At 46.0% G+C, this 16314-nt stretch overlaps 1 protein-coding gene across 1 annotated transcript; it reads right to left on the bottom strand.

Moving 5' to 3' along the window:
• Nucleotides 1–9727: 9727 nt before the first annotated feature.
• On the bottom strand, nucleotides 9728–15163 carry LOC100101238 (regakine 1-like protein). Its single transcript, NM_001099629.1, is given in 3 exon segments — nucleotides 9728–9969; nucleotides 10206–10320; nucleotides 15051–15163. Coding segments are annotated over 3 exon segments (318 nt in total). The 5' UTR covers nucleotides 15121–15163; the 3' UTR covers nucleotides 9728–9836.
• Nucleotides 15164–16314: the final 1151 nt, after the last annotated feature.

Here is a 16314-nt window from a genome sequence, read left to right as displayed (position 1 = left end):
CTATCATTATGGTACCATACAGAGTATTTCCACTGCCCTAAAAATCCTCTGTGCTCTGCTCGCTCATCTTCCCTCGGACCTATCCATTCACCCCCAAACTGCAACCACAGATCTTTTTACTGTCTCTCCAGAGACAGTCTTGCCTTTTCCAGAATGTCAGGTGGTTGGAATCATGCACTATGTGGCATTTTCCGATTGGCTTCTTGGTAAATGAGATAATAGAATGTGTCACACAGAGACTTGAAAAGTACTAGCTGATTGGGACGGCACTTATAAGATATGTAATATGCTTTTAAAATTCCTCCGTGTCTCTTCATGGCTTGATAGCTCATTTGCTTTAGCTCTGAATGTTCCATTGTCTGGAGGTAACACAGTTTATTTACCCATTTACCTACTGAAGGACATCTTGGTTGCTTCCAAGTTTGGAAATTATGAAGAAAGTTACTATAAACATCTGTGTGCTGGTTTTTTGGGGGGATATAAGTTTTCAGCTCCTTTGGGAAAATACCAAGAAGCATAATTACTGGATTGCATGGTAAGAATATATTTAATTCTGTAAGAAATCTCTAAATTTTCTTCCAAAGTGGCTGTCCCATTTTGCCTTCCCATCAGCTATGGATGGAAATTTCAGCTGTTCCACATCCTTGTCAGCATTTGATACTGGTACTGTTCTGGATTTTCACCATTCTAATAGGTGTGCAGTGGTATCTTGTTAACGCTTGCTTTAATCTACTAAATTTTAGGGTGACTTTTTATGAGTAAAAGCTAACTGATAATTTCCTCTTTGGACAATAAAGATTGCCTCACCTTTACAAGCTTGCTGAAAGCAAAAAATAGTTCCTCATTCAAGAGGAGGCTTATGGCTTGTTGTTGTTATTGAGGTAAAACTCACATAATGCAATATTAATTGGGTTAATCATTTTAAAATGTGAAATTTAGTGCATTTCGTACATTCACAGTTTGTGTAACCATCACCTCTATCTAGTTCCAGACGATTTTCAGCACTCCAAAAGGTGTTACAGGGATTCCCTGGTGGGCCAGTGGTTAGGACTCCACACTTCCCCTGCAGGGGCATGGGTTCAGTTAGTGGTCAGGGAACTAAGATTCTGCAAGCTACATGGCACTGGGTTGCAAAAGAGCTGGACATGACTTAGAAACTTAACAACAACAACAACAACGTGTAGTTGTTTCACATAGTTGCAATATTTAGATTTACTTCAGTTGCTCAGTTGTATCTGACTCTTTGCAACCCCATGCACGCCAGGCCTCCCTGTCCATCACCAACTCCCAGAGCCTACTCAAACTCATGTCCATCGAGTTGGTGATGCCATCCAACCATCTCATCCTCTGTCGTCCCCTTCTCCTCCTACCCTCAATCTTTGCCAGCATCAGGATCTTTTCCAATGAGTCAGCTCTTTGCATCAGGTGGCCAAAATACTGGAGTTTCAGCTTCAGCATCAGTCCTTCCAATGAACACCCAGGACTGATCTCCTTTAGGATGAACTAGTTGGATCTCCTTGCAGTCCAATGGACTCTCAAGAGTCTTCTCCAACACCACAGTTCAAAAACATCAATTCTTCAGTGCTCAGCTTTCTTTGTAGCCCAACTCTCATATCTATACATGACTACTGGAAAAACCATAGCCTTAACTAGACGGACCTTTGTTAACAAAGTAATGTCTGTGCTTTTTAATATGCTGTCTAGGTTTGTCATAACTTTCCTTCCAAGGAGTAAGCTTCTTTTAATTTCATGGCTGCAGTCACCATCTGAAATGATTTTGGAGCCCCCCCAAAATAAAGCCTGTCACTGTTTCCACTGTTTCCCCATCTATTTGCCATGAAGTGATGGGACCAGATGCTATGATCTTCATTTTCTGAATATTAAGCTTTAAACCAACTTTTTCACTCTCTTCTTTCACTTTCATCAAGAGGCTCTTTAGTTCCTCTTCACTTTCTGCCATAAGGGTGGTGTCATCTGCATATCTGAGGCTGTTGATGTTTCTCCCGGCAATCTTGATTTCAGCTTGTGCTTCTTCCAGCCCAGTGTTTCTCATGATATACTCTGCATATAAGTTAAAAAAGCAGGGTGACAATATACTGCCTTGACATACTCCTTTTCCTATTTGGAACCAGTCTGCTGTTCCATGCCCAGTTCTGATTGTTGCTTCCTGGCCTGCATACAGGTTTCTCAAGAGGCAGGTCAGGTGGTCTGGTATTCCCATCTCTTTCAGAATTTTCCACAGTTTATTGTGATCCACACAGTCAAAGGCTTTGGCATAGTCAATAAAGTAGAAATAGATGTTTTCTGGAACTCTCTTGCTTTTTGGATGATCCAGCAGATGTTGGCAATTTGATCTCTGGTTCTTCTGCCTTTTCTAAAACCAGCATGGACATCTGGAATTTCATGGTTCACATATTGCTGAAGTCTGGCTTGGAGAATTTTGAGCATTACTTTGCTAGTGTGTGAGATGAGTGCAATTGTGCGGCAGTTTGAACATTCTTTGGCATTGCCTTTCTTTGGTTGCAATATGCATGACCATAACAAATTAAATTAAAAAGAAAATGATAAAAAATAAAACACACACACATACAAAGGTATTAGAATATTCAGTGACAACCCACTCTCTTTCCCCCTCCCCCAACCCCTGGCAATCACTACTTTGTATTCTGTCTCTGTAGACTTATCTATTCTGGATGTTTCATGTGTAAAGGGAATCATTCCATATGTTGCCTTTTGTGTCTGACTCTTTCCATTTAACATAAAAGTTTTCAAGGTTCTTCCACGCTGTAACATGGATCAGTACTTCATTCCTTTTGATGGCTGAATAATATTCCACTGTATGGCTATATCTCATATTGTATATCCATTCATCACCTGATGGACACTTGGGTTGGTTCATAATCTGTGGGTATTAAGAATAGTGTTGCTATAAACATTATTCATTACAAGTTTTTATGTAAAAATATGTTCAGAGATCAGGGTAACGCTGCCTTCATAGAATGAGTTAGGAAGTAGTTCTTCCTCTTGTCTTTTAGAAGAGTTTGGTGTGTTAATTCTTCTTTAAGTGTTTGGTAGACATCACCAGTGATGCTATTTGGACCAGAGATTTTCTTTGTTAGGAGATTTAGGCTTATTTCTTTTAATTAAACAAATCCTTGTTAAGAAGGATTACTGTAAGTATTAGTAAAGATGCTTTTATTCTAGTTGGGGTAGAGATGAAGAGAACTGAGTAAGTCCCTGCTGTCCAGAGCTGTGGGGCTTCCATGTTCAGTGAGGATTTCAGAGGAAAGCAAGAGAGAACTCCTTAGATTAGAATGCAGAGGAAAATTCATAAAAGGGATGGGATTTGGTCTGTGTCTCAAAAATTAAACTGAGACTGTATTCGATTTTAAAATGCAGAGAAAGACAGAAGAACATTCTACTCAAAGGTAACTGCCAGCAGAGATAATAGTTGTCGTAAGACAGGAAGCACTTAGTATTTAGAAAATATTTACAATTATTTCCTCACTACAGCCCTGCGACATTGATAGAGTGGTCGTCCCCTTTTACAGATGAGGATACAGAGGCACAGAGCTATGATGTAATTTGCTCACACGGCTAAAAAGGGGGCAAAGCTGGGATTCAAACAGAGGTCTTCTGATTCTAGAGCTCACCCTTTCAGACAAAGTTGTGGGAATGACAAAACGTGAGGCGTGTTCTGGGTGTGTCCACATTGTGGATCACAACAAACTGGAAAATTCTTAAGGAGATGGAAATACCAGACCACCTGACCTGCCTCCTAAGAAATCTGTATGTAGGTCAAGAAGCAACAGTTAGAACTGAACATGGAACAATAGACTGGTTCCAAATTGGGAAAGGAGTACATCAAGGCTATATATTGTCACCCTGCTTATTTAACTTATATGCAAAATACATCATGTGAAATGCTGGGCTGTATGAAGCACAAGCTGGAATCAAAATTGCTGGGAAAAATATCAATAACCTCAGATATGCAGATGACACAATCTTTATGGCAGAAAGTGAAGAAGAACTAAAGAGCCTCTTGATGAAAGTGAAAGAAGAGAGTGGGCCCCACAAAGTCTCTGTCACACCTGCCAAGCTCTTCTTTGTAGATCAAAAGCAGTCAAAGGCCACATGAAAACAAATGAGCATGACTGTGTTTCAATAAAACTTTATTTACAAACAGGCAGCAGCTGGATTTAACTCCAAGACCATAGGTTGGAGACCCCCTAACCCGAAAGTCTGATAGAAACCTACTGATCCAGCCCATTAAAAAATTGTACTTTATTTTTTATTTTTGGCTTCACCACATGGCTTGTGCAGTCTTAGTTCCCCAACCAGGGACTGAACCCCAAGCCCTTGGTAGCGAGAGTGCAGAGTCCTTACTACTGAACCACCAGGGAATTTCCAGTCCATGTTTACAGCAAAGTCAGAGCTGGGGAGATGCTGTCTGGGCCATCGGCAAAGAGTTTGCCTCTCCTAATTCACCTACTCAATGCTACTTGGCCTCACGGAACTGACTTGTGAGGGAGAAAGCCATTGACGAAATAGTGTCGTATAATAAAGACAGAGTTACAAGTTGCGATGAGAGCTGTAATGGGTTATCTCTAGGATTTTTATGAAACTGTGTCACCGGAGACCAACTTATACTAGAGGTTAACACAAGGCTGCTCTGGGAAGAGTCTTTAACAGAGACCTAAAGGATGAATGAGAGTTGGCTGGCTGAGAGCGGGTGGGATGGGAGGGGACTAGCATATGCAAAGGCCCGGAGGCAGAAAATGAGGTTTGTGTGCTTGAGGTGACGAAAGAAGGTCTGTGTGGCTGGAGCATCAAGATGAGGGAGCGGGCCGAGCCTCAGGAGACAGGCAGGGTCCCAGTTATGGGGCATTCGGCAGGACATGCTTATAAAGATTTTGGATTTGATTCTGCTTATAAAGGGAAGATATGGTGGCTAAATGGCATGACTTTCAGGTGGCTATTGTGGAGCATGGAGGGCATGAAGGAAGAATGGAAGTGGAGAGACTGAGTAGAGCGTATTTTGGTCATCAGGGCAAGAGATGAGTATGACTTCGATCGGTGTGAGGTTTTTTTCCATGTCTGCAGGTAAAGTTTTGTGTGTAGGAAGCTATTGCAGTTACTTTGATTTTTAAATGGATATTCAGTAGAGCAACAAATTAAAAATATAGCTTCCTGTGCCTCACCCATCTTATCCTATTTATAAAACTAGCAAAATTTAAGTCCTTGATGAATGCTTAATTAAGTAGAATTAGACAAGCCTTAAACAATCAGCCCTGTTTAAAACTTTGTGGATTAAATTTTTGTAAATAATTTAAGCTGTTTTAATTAATTTAATATACTGGATTTTAGGCTTCCCAGTTGGTGCTAGTGGTAAAGAACCTGCCTGTCAGTGCAGGAGATGTAAGAGACTTGGGTTTGATCCCTGGGTCGGGAAGATCCCCTGGAGGAGGGAATGGCAACCCACTCCGGTATTCTTGCCTGGGAAATCCCATGGACAGAGGAGCCTTGTGGGCTACATGGGGTCACAGAGTCGGACGCAACAGAAGCGACTTCGCACGTTAAATTTTAAAGAGTATTCTCCATGCCCAATCTACCACTCAGAATCTTCCAAAGCACTTCACTCCTATAAAAACAGCAAATTAAACTTAGGACTATAGGAAAATCAAGTTGTGTTAAATACTCCAGTGTTCTTTGTTAACTTAGCCAAATTCTCTTATATTTATCTCTCAGCTCAAAATCACAAGCACAAATAAATTATTTAATTACACATTTAATACTGGAATCACATGAATAATTGGTTATGTACTTTAAGAAATCATTTAAAAATGTATTATAAGTGCTCTAAGTTCCAAATTATATAGATGATTCCAGCGATTACAAACCTGTAACTCATCTTTGCATATGAATATTAATATTCCTGGCCTGATTTACACTATACTATCTATGTTTAATTGTAAGCTTCTGGAGGCTTACCAGTTAACTCTGTAACTCTTAACTTACAGAGTTATTATCTTATGAAATTAAGGTTACTGGGCTAATTATATGTAATTGCCACCAGATCACTATCCCAGCATTGGTGATGGTTTATTCACTAAGTCATGTCCAACGCTTCCAACCCCATGGACTGTAGCTTGCCAGGCTCCCCTGTCCACAGGGATTCTCCAGGCAAGAATACTGGACTGGGCTGCCATTTCCTTCTCCAGGGGATCTTTTCGACCCAGTAATCAAACCCGGGTCTCCTGCACTGCAGGCAGATTCTTTACCAACTGAGCTACAAGGGCAGCTACAAGGTGGCTTCAGGTTTCTCAAAGGGAATGAATCCGATTTCGATGGGCTGGACTGTAGGTCCTTAACTCTGCACACTCTCTTCCCACTTATTACTGGAACACATGCCCATTCTACTTTGCTGCAATCTCCCCCAGTCCCTATTAACCTAGCACTGGGGAGTGCTTATCGGCCAACAGGGACTTGAGAGTCAGGCCTGTGCATTTCAAGTGTGATTATCTCTACACCATGACTGCGTACACGCAGCTCTACCTTCATAGCCAAGACGACAACAGGAGGCTTGGAATTCACGTCTTTTAAAAAGGGCTGGTTTTGGGGACTGCCCTGGCAGTCCAGTAGTTGACTCTGTGCTCCCACTGCAGGCGGCCATATGCTGTGCAGCAATGCTGAAAAAAAAAGAAAGAAAACCACAACACAACAAAAAAAAACAAAACACGGTTGGTGTCATCTAGGTTCTAACTAGACACTCCAGTGACCCTTCTGTGTGACTTGAGTGGACAGAAGCCAGCACCTTCACTGAGGGTGTAGCAAACATTCCTAAAGCTCTATCAGGACATTCATTCCCCTCCCCTCTGGCACTAAGGACAGTTTAAGCCAATCCACTCCCTGATGTTCAAGCTGGTTTTAGAAAAGGCAGAGGAACCAGAGATCAAATTGCCAACATCCGCTGGATCATGGAAAAAGCAAAAGAGTTCCAGAAACACATCTATTTCGGCTTTATTGACTATGCCAAAGCCTTTGACTGTGTGGATCACAATACACTGTGGAAAATTCTGAGAGAGATGGGAATACAGACCACCTGACCTGCCTCTTGAGAGATCTGTATGCAGGTCAGGAAGCAACAGTTAGAGCTGGACATGGAACAACAGACTGGTTCCAAACAGGAAAAGGAGTGTGTCAAGGCTGTATATTGTCACCCTGCTTATTTAACTTATATGCAGAATACATCATGAGAAATGCTGGACTGGAAGAAACACAAGCTGGAATAAAGATTGCTGGCAGAAATATCAATAACCTCAGATATGAAGATGACACCACCCTTGTGACAGAAAGTGAAGAGGAACTAAAAAGCCTCTTGATGAAAGTAAAAGAGGAGAGTGAAAAAGTTGGCTTAAAGCTCAACATTTAGAAAAAGAAGATCATGGCATCTGGTCCCATCACTTCATGGGAAATAGATGGGAAACAGTGGAAACAGTGCCAGACTTTCTTTTTTGGGCTCCAAAATCACTGCAGATGGTGATTGCAGCCATGAAATTAAAAGACGCTTACTCCTTGGAAGAAAAGTTATGACCAACCTAGATAGCATATTCAAAAGCAGAGACATTACTTTGCCGACTAAGGTCCATCTAGTCAAGGCTATGGTTTTTCCTGTGGTCATGTATGGATGTGAGAGTTGGACTGTGAAGAAAGCTGAGTGCCGAAGAATTGATGCGTTTGAACTGTGGTGCTGGAGAAGACTCTTGAGAGTCCCTTGGACTGCAAGGAGATCCAACCAGTCCATTCTGAAGGAGATCAGCCCTGGGATTTCTTTTGGAAGGAATGATGCTAAAGCTGAAACTCCAGTACTTTGGCCACCTCATGCGAAGAGCTGACTCATTGGAAAAAACTCTGATGCTGGGAGGGATTGGGGGCAGGAGGAGAAGGGGATGACAGAGGATGAGATGGCTGGACGGCATCACTGACTCGATGGACGTGAGTCTGACTGAACTCCAGGAGTCGGCGATGGACAGGGAGGCCTGGTGTGCTGCGATTCATGGGGTCGCAAAGAGTCGGACACGACTGACTGAGCAACTGAACTGAACTGAACTGAACTTGAGAGAGTTGAGAGGATTTGTTGATAGACAGGATTTGTTGATGGATTGGATGGATGGATCAGGGAGAGGGGTTTCAATCTTGAGCAGCTTGGAGGATGGAGGTTCCATTCCTGAGAAGGGGGGCTCGGAGAAGAAGCGCAGCCGCGGTAGTTATAGCTCCCCATTCAGGGGGTGCTCGGTATCCACCCAGCTCCCCGAAGGCCCGAGCACCCCAGTAACTCAGGAGGAGAGCCGACCTGCCTGGCAGCGGGGGTGAACGGCCACGGTTTGCCACTTGCGGAGCCTGTTCTGCAGAGGTCGTCAGTGGCCCCTGCTGTGCCCACCTTCTCCCTGCCCTTCGCCCCTGCACTCCCAGTGCCCATCCTTCCCAGAGCCCCCAGGCCTCCTCACCTCCTCACTCACTCTAGTCTCTTTGGCTTTGAGATTTGAGCTTCCATCCCATCTTAGTGTGGATGGAGGTGCAGAGAACTGGTTTCCGATGGGATTTGTGTGCATTCAAGAGCACAGGGGTGCTCAGGACTGGAGTTTGGAAGAGGAGGGGGCTGTCCAGTGAGGAGATGGCCTTGGCCAGGGCAGCTGTGGTCTCCGAGGACAGACTGTGCTCATTTCCTGACTTTGCCCCGACAGTAGGTGGTCGTTCGCTCCCCACCACTAAACTCACGGATGGACAGAGACCTCTGACCTCTGGGGTCAAATAGCATCCTTCCTCCATGGGAGTCTCCCCAAGGACTGAGGTGGAGGGCGTGCGCTGGGCCACACTGGTGTCCCTGAGGCCCTTCTGCAGTCTGTGTCCAGTGACACACGGCCAGACTGGCATCAGCCTCCGCCTCCTGCCTGCCTCCCTTTCCTCCTCACGCCCACAGAGCACTGCCCTGTACCTGCCTCTGTCTTTAGCTGAGGAGGTGGTGGGGAGGATGGCCACATTTCCAGGGTCACTTTTACCCCAGGTGTCAAGGATAAGGGTCAGGCAGCATCTAAAGAGACTGTAGGACTTCAGTGTTGGGGTGCATGGATTGGGGATGGAGCACGGATTTTGGGGGAGAACACAGATTTGATGGGAGAGCACAAGGGGACGCTATTTACAGGCGGTCGATGCAGGCACAGAGAAGTAAATGTTTTGAGTGGCAGAGACCTGGGGAAGAGCTTTCTAAGAAGGATGAGCTGCTCTGCCCACTTGGACGAGGGAGTGACGAGGTGTGTTTGCTGTGCACCTCAGCTCTGCACGTGCAAACAGAGGGTCTCCCCACGGTCGTCTGTATTCACACTGTTCGCCTTGTCTAAGGACACTGAACTGGGGTCACTGTTCGACCTCCTCCTGATCCTAACTAGGCCTCCATCATTTCACTATTTACATCTACTCCTATTGAAATGTTTACAAGGCCCCAGATACGCAGTAAATACATAGAAGTGTCTGTAAAATCAAAGAAATGACCAGGCTGTCTGTGAGAGAACCAATTCAAGCCACCAGTCCCTTTCTGCAGCACGGATTTATTTCAAGACCTGGGCGCCTGCAAGGGGACGACAGATGCGGTCCGGGGGCCACAGTCTCCTCTGGCCCCAGAAGGCGGGGCTTCATGGCGAAGCTTCAGGAGAGCGCAGACCATCAGAGCAGGAGCACAGAAATGCAAGCGTGGGCTTTCATTCGGGCCAGGACTCGCCCAGGGCGCATCTGGGGTGAGGGAGCTGGTTGGGGAGGGGAGGTGGCTCTGTGGCTTCTTCTCATTTTCCCTCATCTGTGAAGGTCCCACTGTTCCCAGCTCCCTTGGACTTTTGGTCCAGGTATTTGATGTACTTCTGCACCCAGGCCTGGCCTGGGTTAGCACAGATCAATCGCCCATTTCTGGTCTGGAAGCTGAGGAGCAAGAAGGAGAAGATGAGAAATGGAGAGTCGGCAGGCAAAGAAGAGTCCGTCCCACCGCCCCAGCCTCTCCCCCGACCCCCACCAGCAGCTGCCTCCTGTGTCACCCCCGCCCCACCCCACTCTTGTCGCTGTTCCTAGAGACCCCCGCCCCTACCCCCACTTCCCTCTCCCAGCCCTACTGGTTCTTGAGATTGCACCCTTTCCACTGTTGGGCAGGCTGTACTTACATGATCGCTGGCTGGGTGCACTGGTCACTGGTCCTTTGATAATTTTTCACGAAAGAGAGTGGGATTGCCCTTGTTACCGAGGAGAAACAGCAGGCATGCAGGTCATCAGCTGGTTCTGCAAGATAGAGGAGTGTAAGATGCTGGAAGCTTCCCCATGAGAAAGCTTAGACCTCTATCTGCATTCCTCACAATCCCTGAGGAGGGGAGGGACACAGGAGATAGGAACACCTGGCAGGAAACGGCCTGGTCTTCCTCCTCCCTCCACCTTTTAAAAAATCTTTTGGCTAAGCTACACTGCATGTGGGATCCGGGTTCCTTGACCAGGGATGGAACCAGTGGCCCCTGCATTGGCAGCACAGAGTCTTAACTACTGGACGATGAGGGAGGCTCCCTTGTGGGCCCCCCATCCCCACCCCCAGCCACCCCCTATCCCCACTTAAACTGTCCTCTAAGTCCTTTCCTCCCTCTGTCTGCCTCTCCAGCCCCTTACAGCCTCTTCTCCCAGACCCTCCCCAGGGCTGGGATGGGACTCTGTGGTCCTAGTGTTTCAAATTTCTGGTTGTCCTCAGGATTCGGGGATAAAAAAATCAGAATTCCTGGAAATTCTCAGATCATGAATTATTCTATATTCATCTTTTAAAAAAATGAGATATAAATCATTTTAGGTTGTACTACATATTAATTTTTTTCATTTTTAAGGTTTTATTTTATTTTGAAGTATAGTTGATTTACAGTGTTGTGTTAGGTGATTTTTTTAATATATAACACTTTATTCTCATGTTTTAAAAATAATGTGACTACGCAGTAAACAGTGAATCGTTTTTCTATGAAGGTTTTTTTTTTTTTTTCCAAAAAAAGATTTTCCATAAAAATAAATTCAGAGTAACAATAAAGGATGTTTCTATGTATGGTGACAAGATTATAAACTCAGTAACACATTTAATGTTCTCTAGCAGCTAAAGACAGTTGATAATAAAAAGCATGAAAAGATGGGAACATTAACACAAAATAAAGGGCCAATGAAAATCATTTAAAAACCAAAAAAAGTGCAACAACTATTTAAAATATTTAAATTTCTCATTCAAAAATAAAAATTTTAAACACAGGCAGCATCAATTGCAAATTGCTTGTAGCCTTTACCTTTGTTTTGTAGCAAGTAATTCCACAGAACATTTTTTCCATACTGGATTGGCCCAATTGTTGAAAGTATGTCTAAATGCATTTTCAATTGGAGTTTGAGTACTAAATGCTTCCTTCATGTGAGCTAATTTCCTATTTTCATGATGGACATGCCTGATCTGCTTCTCCTGAATTTGTTTTTCTCCTTCAAATTCATATTGCATTCTGGCCACACAACACGTGGAATCTTAGTTCCTGGACCAGGGATCAAACCTGTGTCCTTTCATTGAAAGTGTGCAGTCTTAACCACTGGACCACCAGGGAAGTCCCCTGCTTTAGCTAATTTAGATTTTATATAAATGCTAGCAAATGTTTCTGGTTTCATATCCTAGTATTCTGTGACATTTATGCATTTTCTCTTTGCATTTCCTCTTATGTGATTGGGCTTCCTTGGTGGCTCAGATGGTAAAGAATTCGCCTGCAATGCAGGAGACCTGTGTTCAGTCCCTGGGTTGGGACTATCCCGTGGAGGAGGGCATCATAACCCACCCCACTATTCTTGACTGGAGAATCCCCAAGGACAGAGGAGCCTGTGGGCTACAGTCCATGGGGTCGCAAAGAGTCAGACATAGCTGAGCGATTGTGAAGGTGTATGAATTTTACAAACTTACTAGCATTTCTAAGCAGCAGACAGAACTGTGAGCTGCCATGTGCAACAGGGCAATGGTCTCAAGAAGCTGGATGAAGACCACTCCTCCCGTTTGTGCTCCAGTCCGCATCCCCCCACATGCTGATCTTAACCTTAACTCCATGCGCCAATGTTTCCTGCTTTCATGCCTGATGTCAGCAAATTCCTTTAAGTCAGTGACATCTCTCTGTTGAATGTTAAGCTTTATTCCATCAAAAGAATTAGAATACTTTTGCCCGTTTTCCCCAATTGCTCAACTGAGTTTTCTTGGGACGTGGAATTTAGGAAAAACATATAATTTCCTGAGAAATGCTGAGAAGAATTCCCACATGAAAATGCTAGTAGATGTCCAGGGTGGGCCACAGCAGGGCGGGACTGTTCCCTGCATCTGAGAGGACCCTCCCTCACAGGTCTGGGTAGGGGTAGGGGTGCTGCTAGAAGCGGGATGTTTGCTCAGAGGAGCAGGGCCTTGGCTAGGAGGCAGGAAAGTTCAACTTGTCCTTATTTTTTTTTTTTCCTGAAAGCTGTGTGACTCCAGGCAGGATAGCCACCCTTTCCAAACCTTTGTCCTTGAAATGGCAATTAATAGCCTTGTGGCAATTATTGTGCAAATTGATTTTTATACCGATGATTGTTTTGTGCAATAAAGGCCTTATTACCCCCATGAAACAGACGAGGAAGCTGTGGGTCAGGAAAACTAAACAAGACACAGAAGGTCACAGGCTGGTCAGAGCAGAGCTTCCAGACCCAGGCTCCTGGAGGGAGAGAGGATCTGCTTCTGCCCTCAGTGCTTTCCAGCGTGTTGCCCGAGCGAGTGGCACAGAGTCGGCTTTTTATGTACACACGGGATAGATCCTCTCTTGAGATGCTGTGCAGAGCAGCTGCAACTCTGGGTCAGGCATGGGATCATTGGGGTCAATACTGACGCACTTACCACTAGTCTGGACCCAGACAACCATGCTGTGGGTCATTTTCAGTACAGTGTTCAAAAACATTACCTGTGTTAGACAGCATTCCATCATAAAATAGGCCTGCGTTGGATGATGTTTCCCGACTGTCGGCTAAGGAGAGTTCTGATGGGCGAGGCTAAGCTATGGTGTCTGGGAGGTTAGGTGCACTATATGCATTTTCGGCTTCCTGTATTTTCCATTTCCGGTGCGTTTATCGGGAGGTAACCCCCTCGTGAGTCGAGGAAGATGTGCCCTGAGACTCTACTACAGGCCTGGTGCCGGGCTTAGTTCCTGATGCGGCTCATTTCCCTTCCTCACAACCACCCTTTGAGAAGTTATCACTGATCCCGTTTGCAGATGAGAGGTCATATGACAATAACTGAAATTATTGGAAAGCAGTGAAAAGCTCTTTCACAGTCAAAATTGGAAACCAGCCATCATCCACTGAACTAGCAGGATGTCAGACAACAGTCCTAGTGTGGAGTATTGTTTGGTCTCTGATTTCAGTTGAAATTCAGCTCAGGAGAGCTGTTTACAATAGCCAAAACTTAAGTGTCTATTGACAGAGGAATGGGTAAAGAAGAGATGGTACATATATACAGTGGAATATCACTAAGCCTTTAAAAATAATGAAATGAAACCATTTGCAGCAACGTGTATGGATTTAGAGATTGCAATACTGGGTGAACTTGGGAAAACTCTGCGAGATGGTGAGGGACAGGGAGGCCTGGCGTGCTGCAGTCCATGTGGTCGCAAAGAGTTGGACATGACTGGGCGAATGAACAGCAACATCAGCAACATACTAAGTGAAGTAAGTCACACAGAGGAGAAATCCCCTATGACATCCCTTATACTCAGAGTCTAAAAATAAACAATACAAATGAACTTACAAAACAGAGACTCACAGACTCAGAGAATGAACTTATGGTTGCCAGGAGGGACGCATAGGGGAAGGGATAGTTAGAGAGTTTGAGATGGACATGTACACACTGCTATATTTTACATGGATAACCAATAATGACTTACTGTAGAGCACAAGGAACTCTGCTCAATGTTACGTGGATGAGAGAAGAGTTTGGGGGAGAATGGATGCGTGTATATGTATGGTTGAGTCCCTTCCCTGTTCACCTGAAACTGTGACGACATTGTTAGTCATCTATACCCCAATACAAAAATAAAAGTTAAAAAAAAAAAAGAAAAGAAATTCAGCTCAGGAGAGTTGTTTCCTGGGAAGCCTCCTCCCAGGTCCCTCTGTGCTGCCTTCGCCCCTGGCTCCAGGCCCCTGCAGAGAGGCAGGCAGGCCTGTTGAGGGCAGTGAGCTGGGGGTCAGGACACTGGGGTTTAGCCCTGCCTCTTTCACAGTCACCTGCGGCCTCGTCTTCCTGTAGCACAAGTATTTACTGAAAGCTCAGTACACGACTTTGTGCTGTATAAACACTGGACAGGTCTTGCAGGGAACGGAAGGAAGCTGACCCGGGTGTCTCAGGCTCAAATTCCCCCGAGACCACATGGACCGCAGCTGGGTGTCGTAGGCAGTGGGGACCCTGAGGCCTGGGCAGCGCCCCCTGCCTAAGGGGACAGCACCTCCACCTCAGGCCCAGTTGGAGGTGAGCTTGTGGAAACTCGGGCTCATGTCTGCTTGGACTTCCGTATTTGTGAAAGAAATGGGCAATAGGGATTTTTAAGGTTTCCAGTTTTTCAATGCTGGCAACCATCCAAAGGTGGTCAAACCCCATCTAAGCCGTGAAGAAAGCATGATCCTTTGTGGGTTCCTGTTGCCCAGATTCTGCTCCTGCCTGGAGGCAGCTGAGCAGACACCTAGAGGGCTCTGGGTCAGCTTCTCGAGGCTAGGGACCAAAGGCCAGGAAGGCTGTTTTCAGAGGCAGGTTTTCCCCACCCCAGGGGAGGCAGAAGTGAGCCCTGACCGGATATGGGGAGACACCCTCAGGAAAGACACTGTCTGTTTTGCAGGAACCCCAGACGACGTTTTCCAGACCACCCACAGCCCCTCACTGCAGCCCCGCCCCCACCTTCAGTCTCCAGCCCCTGTGTTCTCTTTGTTCAGAGCAGGGAGAGTAGCGGGCTCACCTTCATTGGCCTCCGAGTGCAGGATGGCAAGAGTGAGGAGGAAGGCCAGGGCGGCCAGGCTGACCCTCATGGTTCTGGGTGCTGACCAGCAACAGGAACAGGGCTGGGCTGAGGACTCCTGGGTTCTCTGGCTCCTTGAAATCTGGGCTCTGAGCCTCCTTTATAAAAAGTTGCTGCTCAGAAGTCACAAGATCCAAAAATTTAAGCTTGTGTGGCTGTTTCGATTCTTTGGAATCGTAACCAATGACATACGTAAAATATGAGAACTCAGTCAATTTAGATGAAGAAAAGAGGAAGGCAGAGAGTGGCCCTGGCTTTCACATTTGGCTGATGTCTTGAGGGTGGTGGTGGGGGAGGCCCAGAGACCAGGAGCTGTGTCAGAAACAGCCCCCCTCTCCTGGTCTCCCCTCGGAGCCTGCTTAAGCCTCCTTGGTGAGTCTGACCTCAGGGGTGGTCCGTGAGCTCAGAGGCCAGGTGGCTGTCTCAGGATCAGCAGCTCTGGCTGGACGCCAGAGAGGGATGTAGGGGTGAGTACAAGTTCACCCTGAGCACAAGTCCCAGGCCTGATGGGGGCTCGGTGTGGGGGGCGGAGAGCAGGGTCCAGGGGGGTCCTGGGATGGCTGGGCCTCACCAGCAAGGATGGACTGGAAACCTTCGCCTACGTGGAACAGAAGGGCCCTGCCCCCTGCCCAGCCCAGGGAGCTTCATCAGACCCTTAGCTACCCAGGCAGGGGCCCGGGCTCTCTGCTCAGGCCGGCCAGCCTCCAGGACAAGACTGAGGGACAGTTTCTTCTGGACTGAGCTGGGGGAGCCAGAGGCAGGGCAGTGCTGTCCACAGAATACAGTTGTGTCTTGCCACCCTAAGTATGTGCTGCAGGGGCCGTGCTCAGGATGCCAGGATGGTTTAGTGACTGAGATGGAAGGTCCAAACCACCCTGGTTTGCCTGGGTAAGAGGGTTCCAGCAAATTTGGAAAACTCAGCAGTGGCCACAGGACTGGAAAAGGTCAGTTTTCATTCCAGTCCCTAAGAAAGGCAATGCAAAAGAAGGCTCAGACTACTGTGCATTGCACTCATCTCACACGCTAGTAAAGTACTGCTCAAAATTCTCCAAGCCAGGCTCCAACAATATGTGAACTGTGAATTTTCAGGTGTTCAAGCTGGTTTTAGAAAAGGCAGAGGAACCAGAGATCAAATTGCCAACATCCGCTGGATCATCAAAAAAGCAAGAGCGTTCCAGGAAAACATCTACTTCTGCTTTATTGA

This window comes from Ovis aries, chromosome 11, assembly GCF_016772045.2.
Source record: "Ovis aries strain OAR_USU_Benz2616 breed Rambouillet chromosome 11, ARS-UI_Ramb_v3.0, whole genome shotgun sequence".
NCBI classification, from domain to species: Eukaryota; Metazoa; Chordata; class Mammalia; order Artiodactyla; family Bovidae; genus Ovis; species Ovis aries.
The sequence above is the reverse complement of the archived record's forward strand: the minus strand, read 5'-3'. Positions and strand labels throughout refer to the sequence as shown.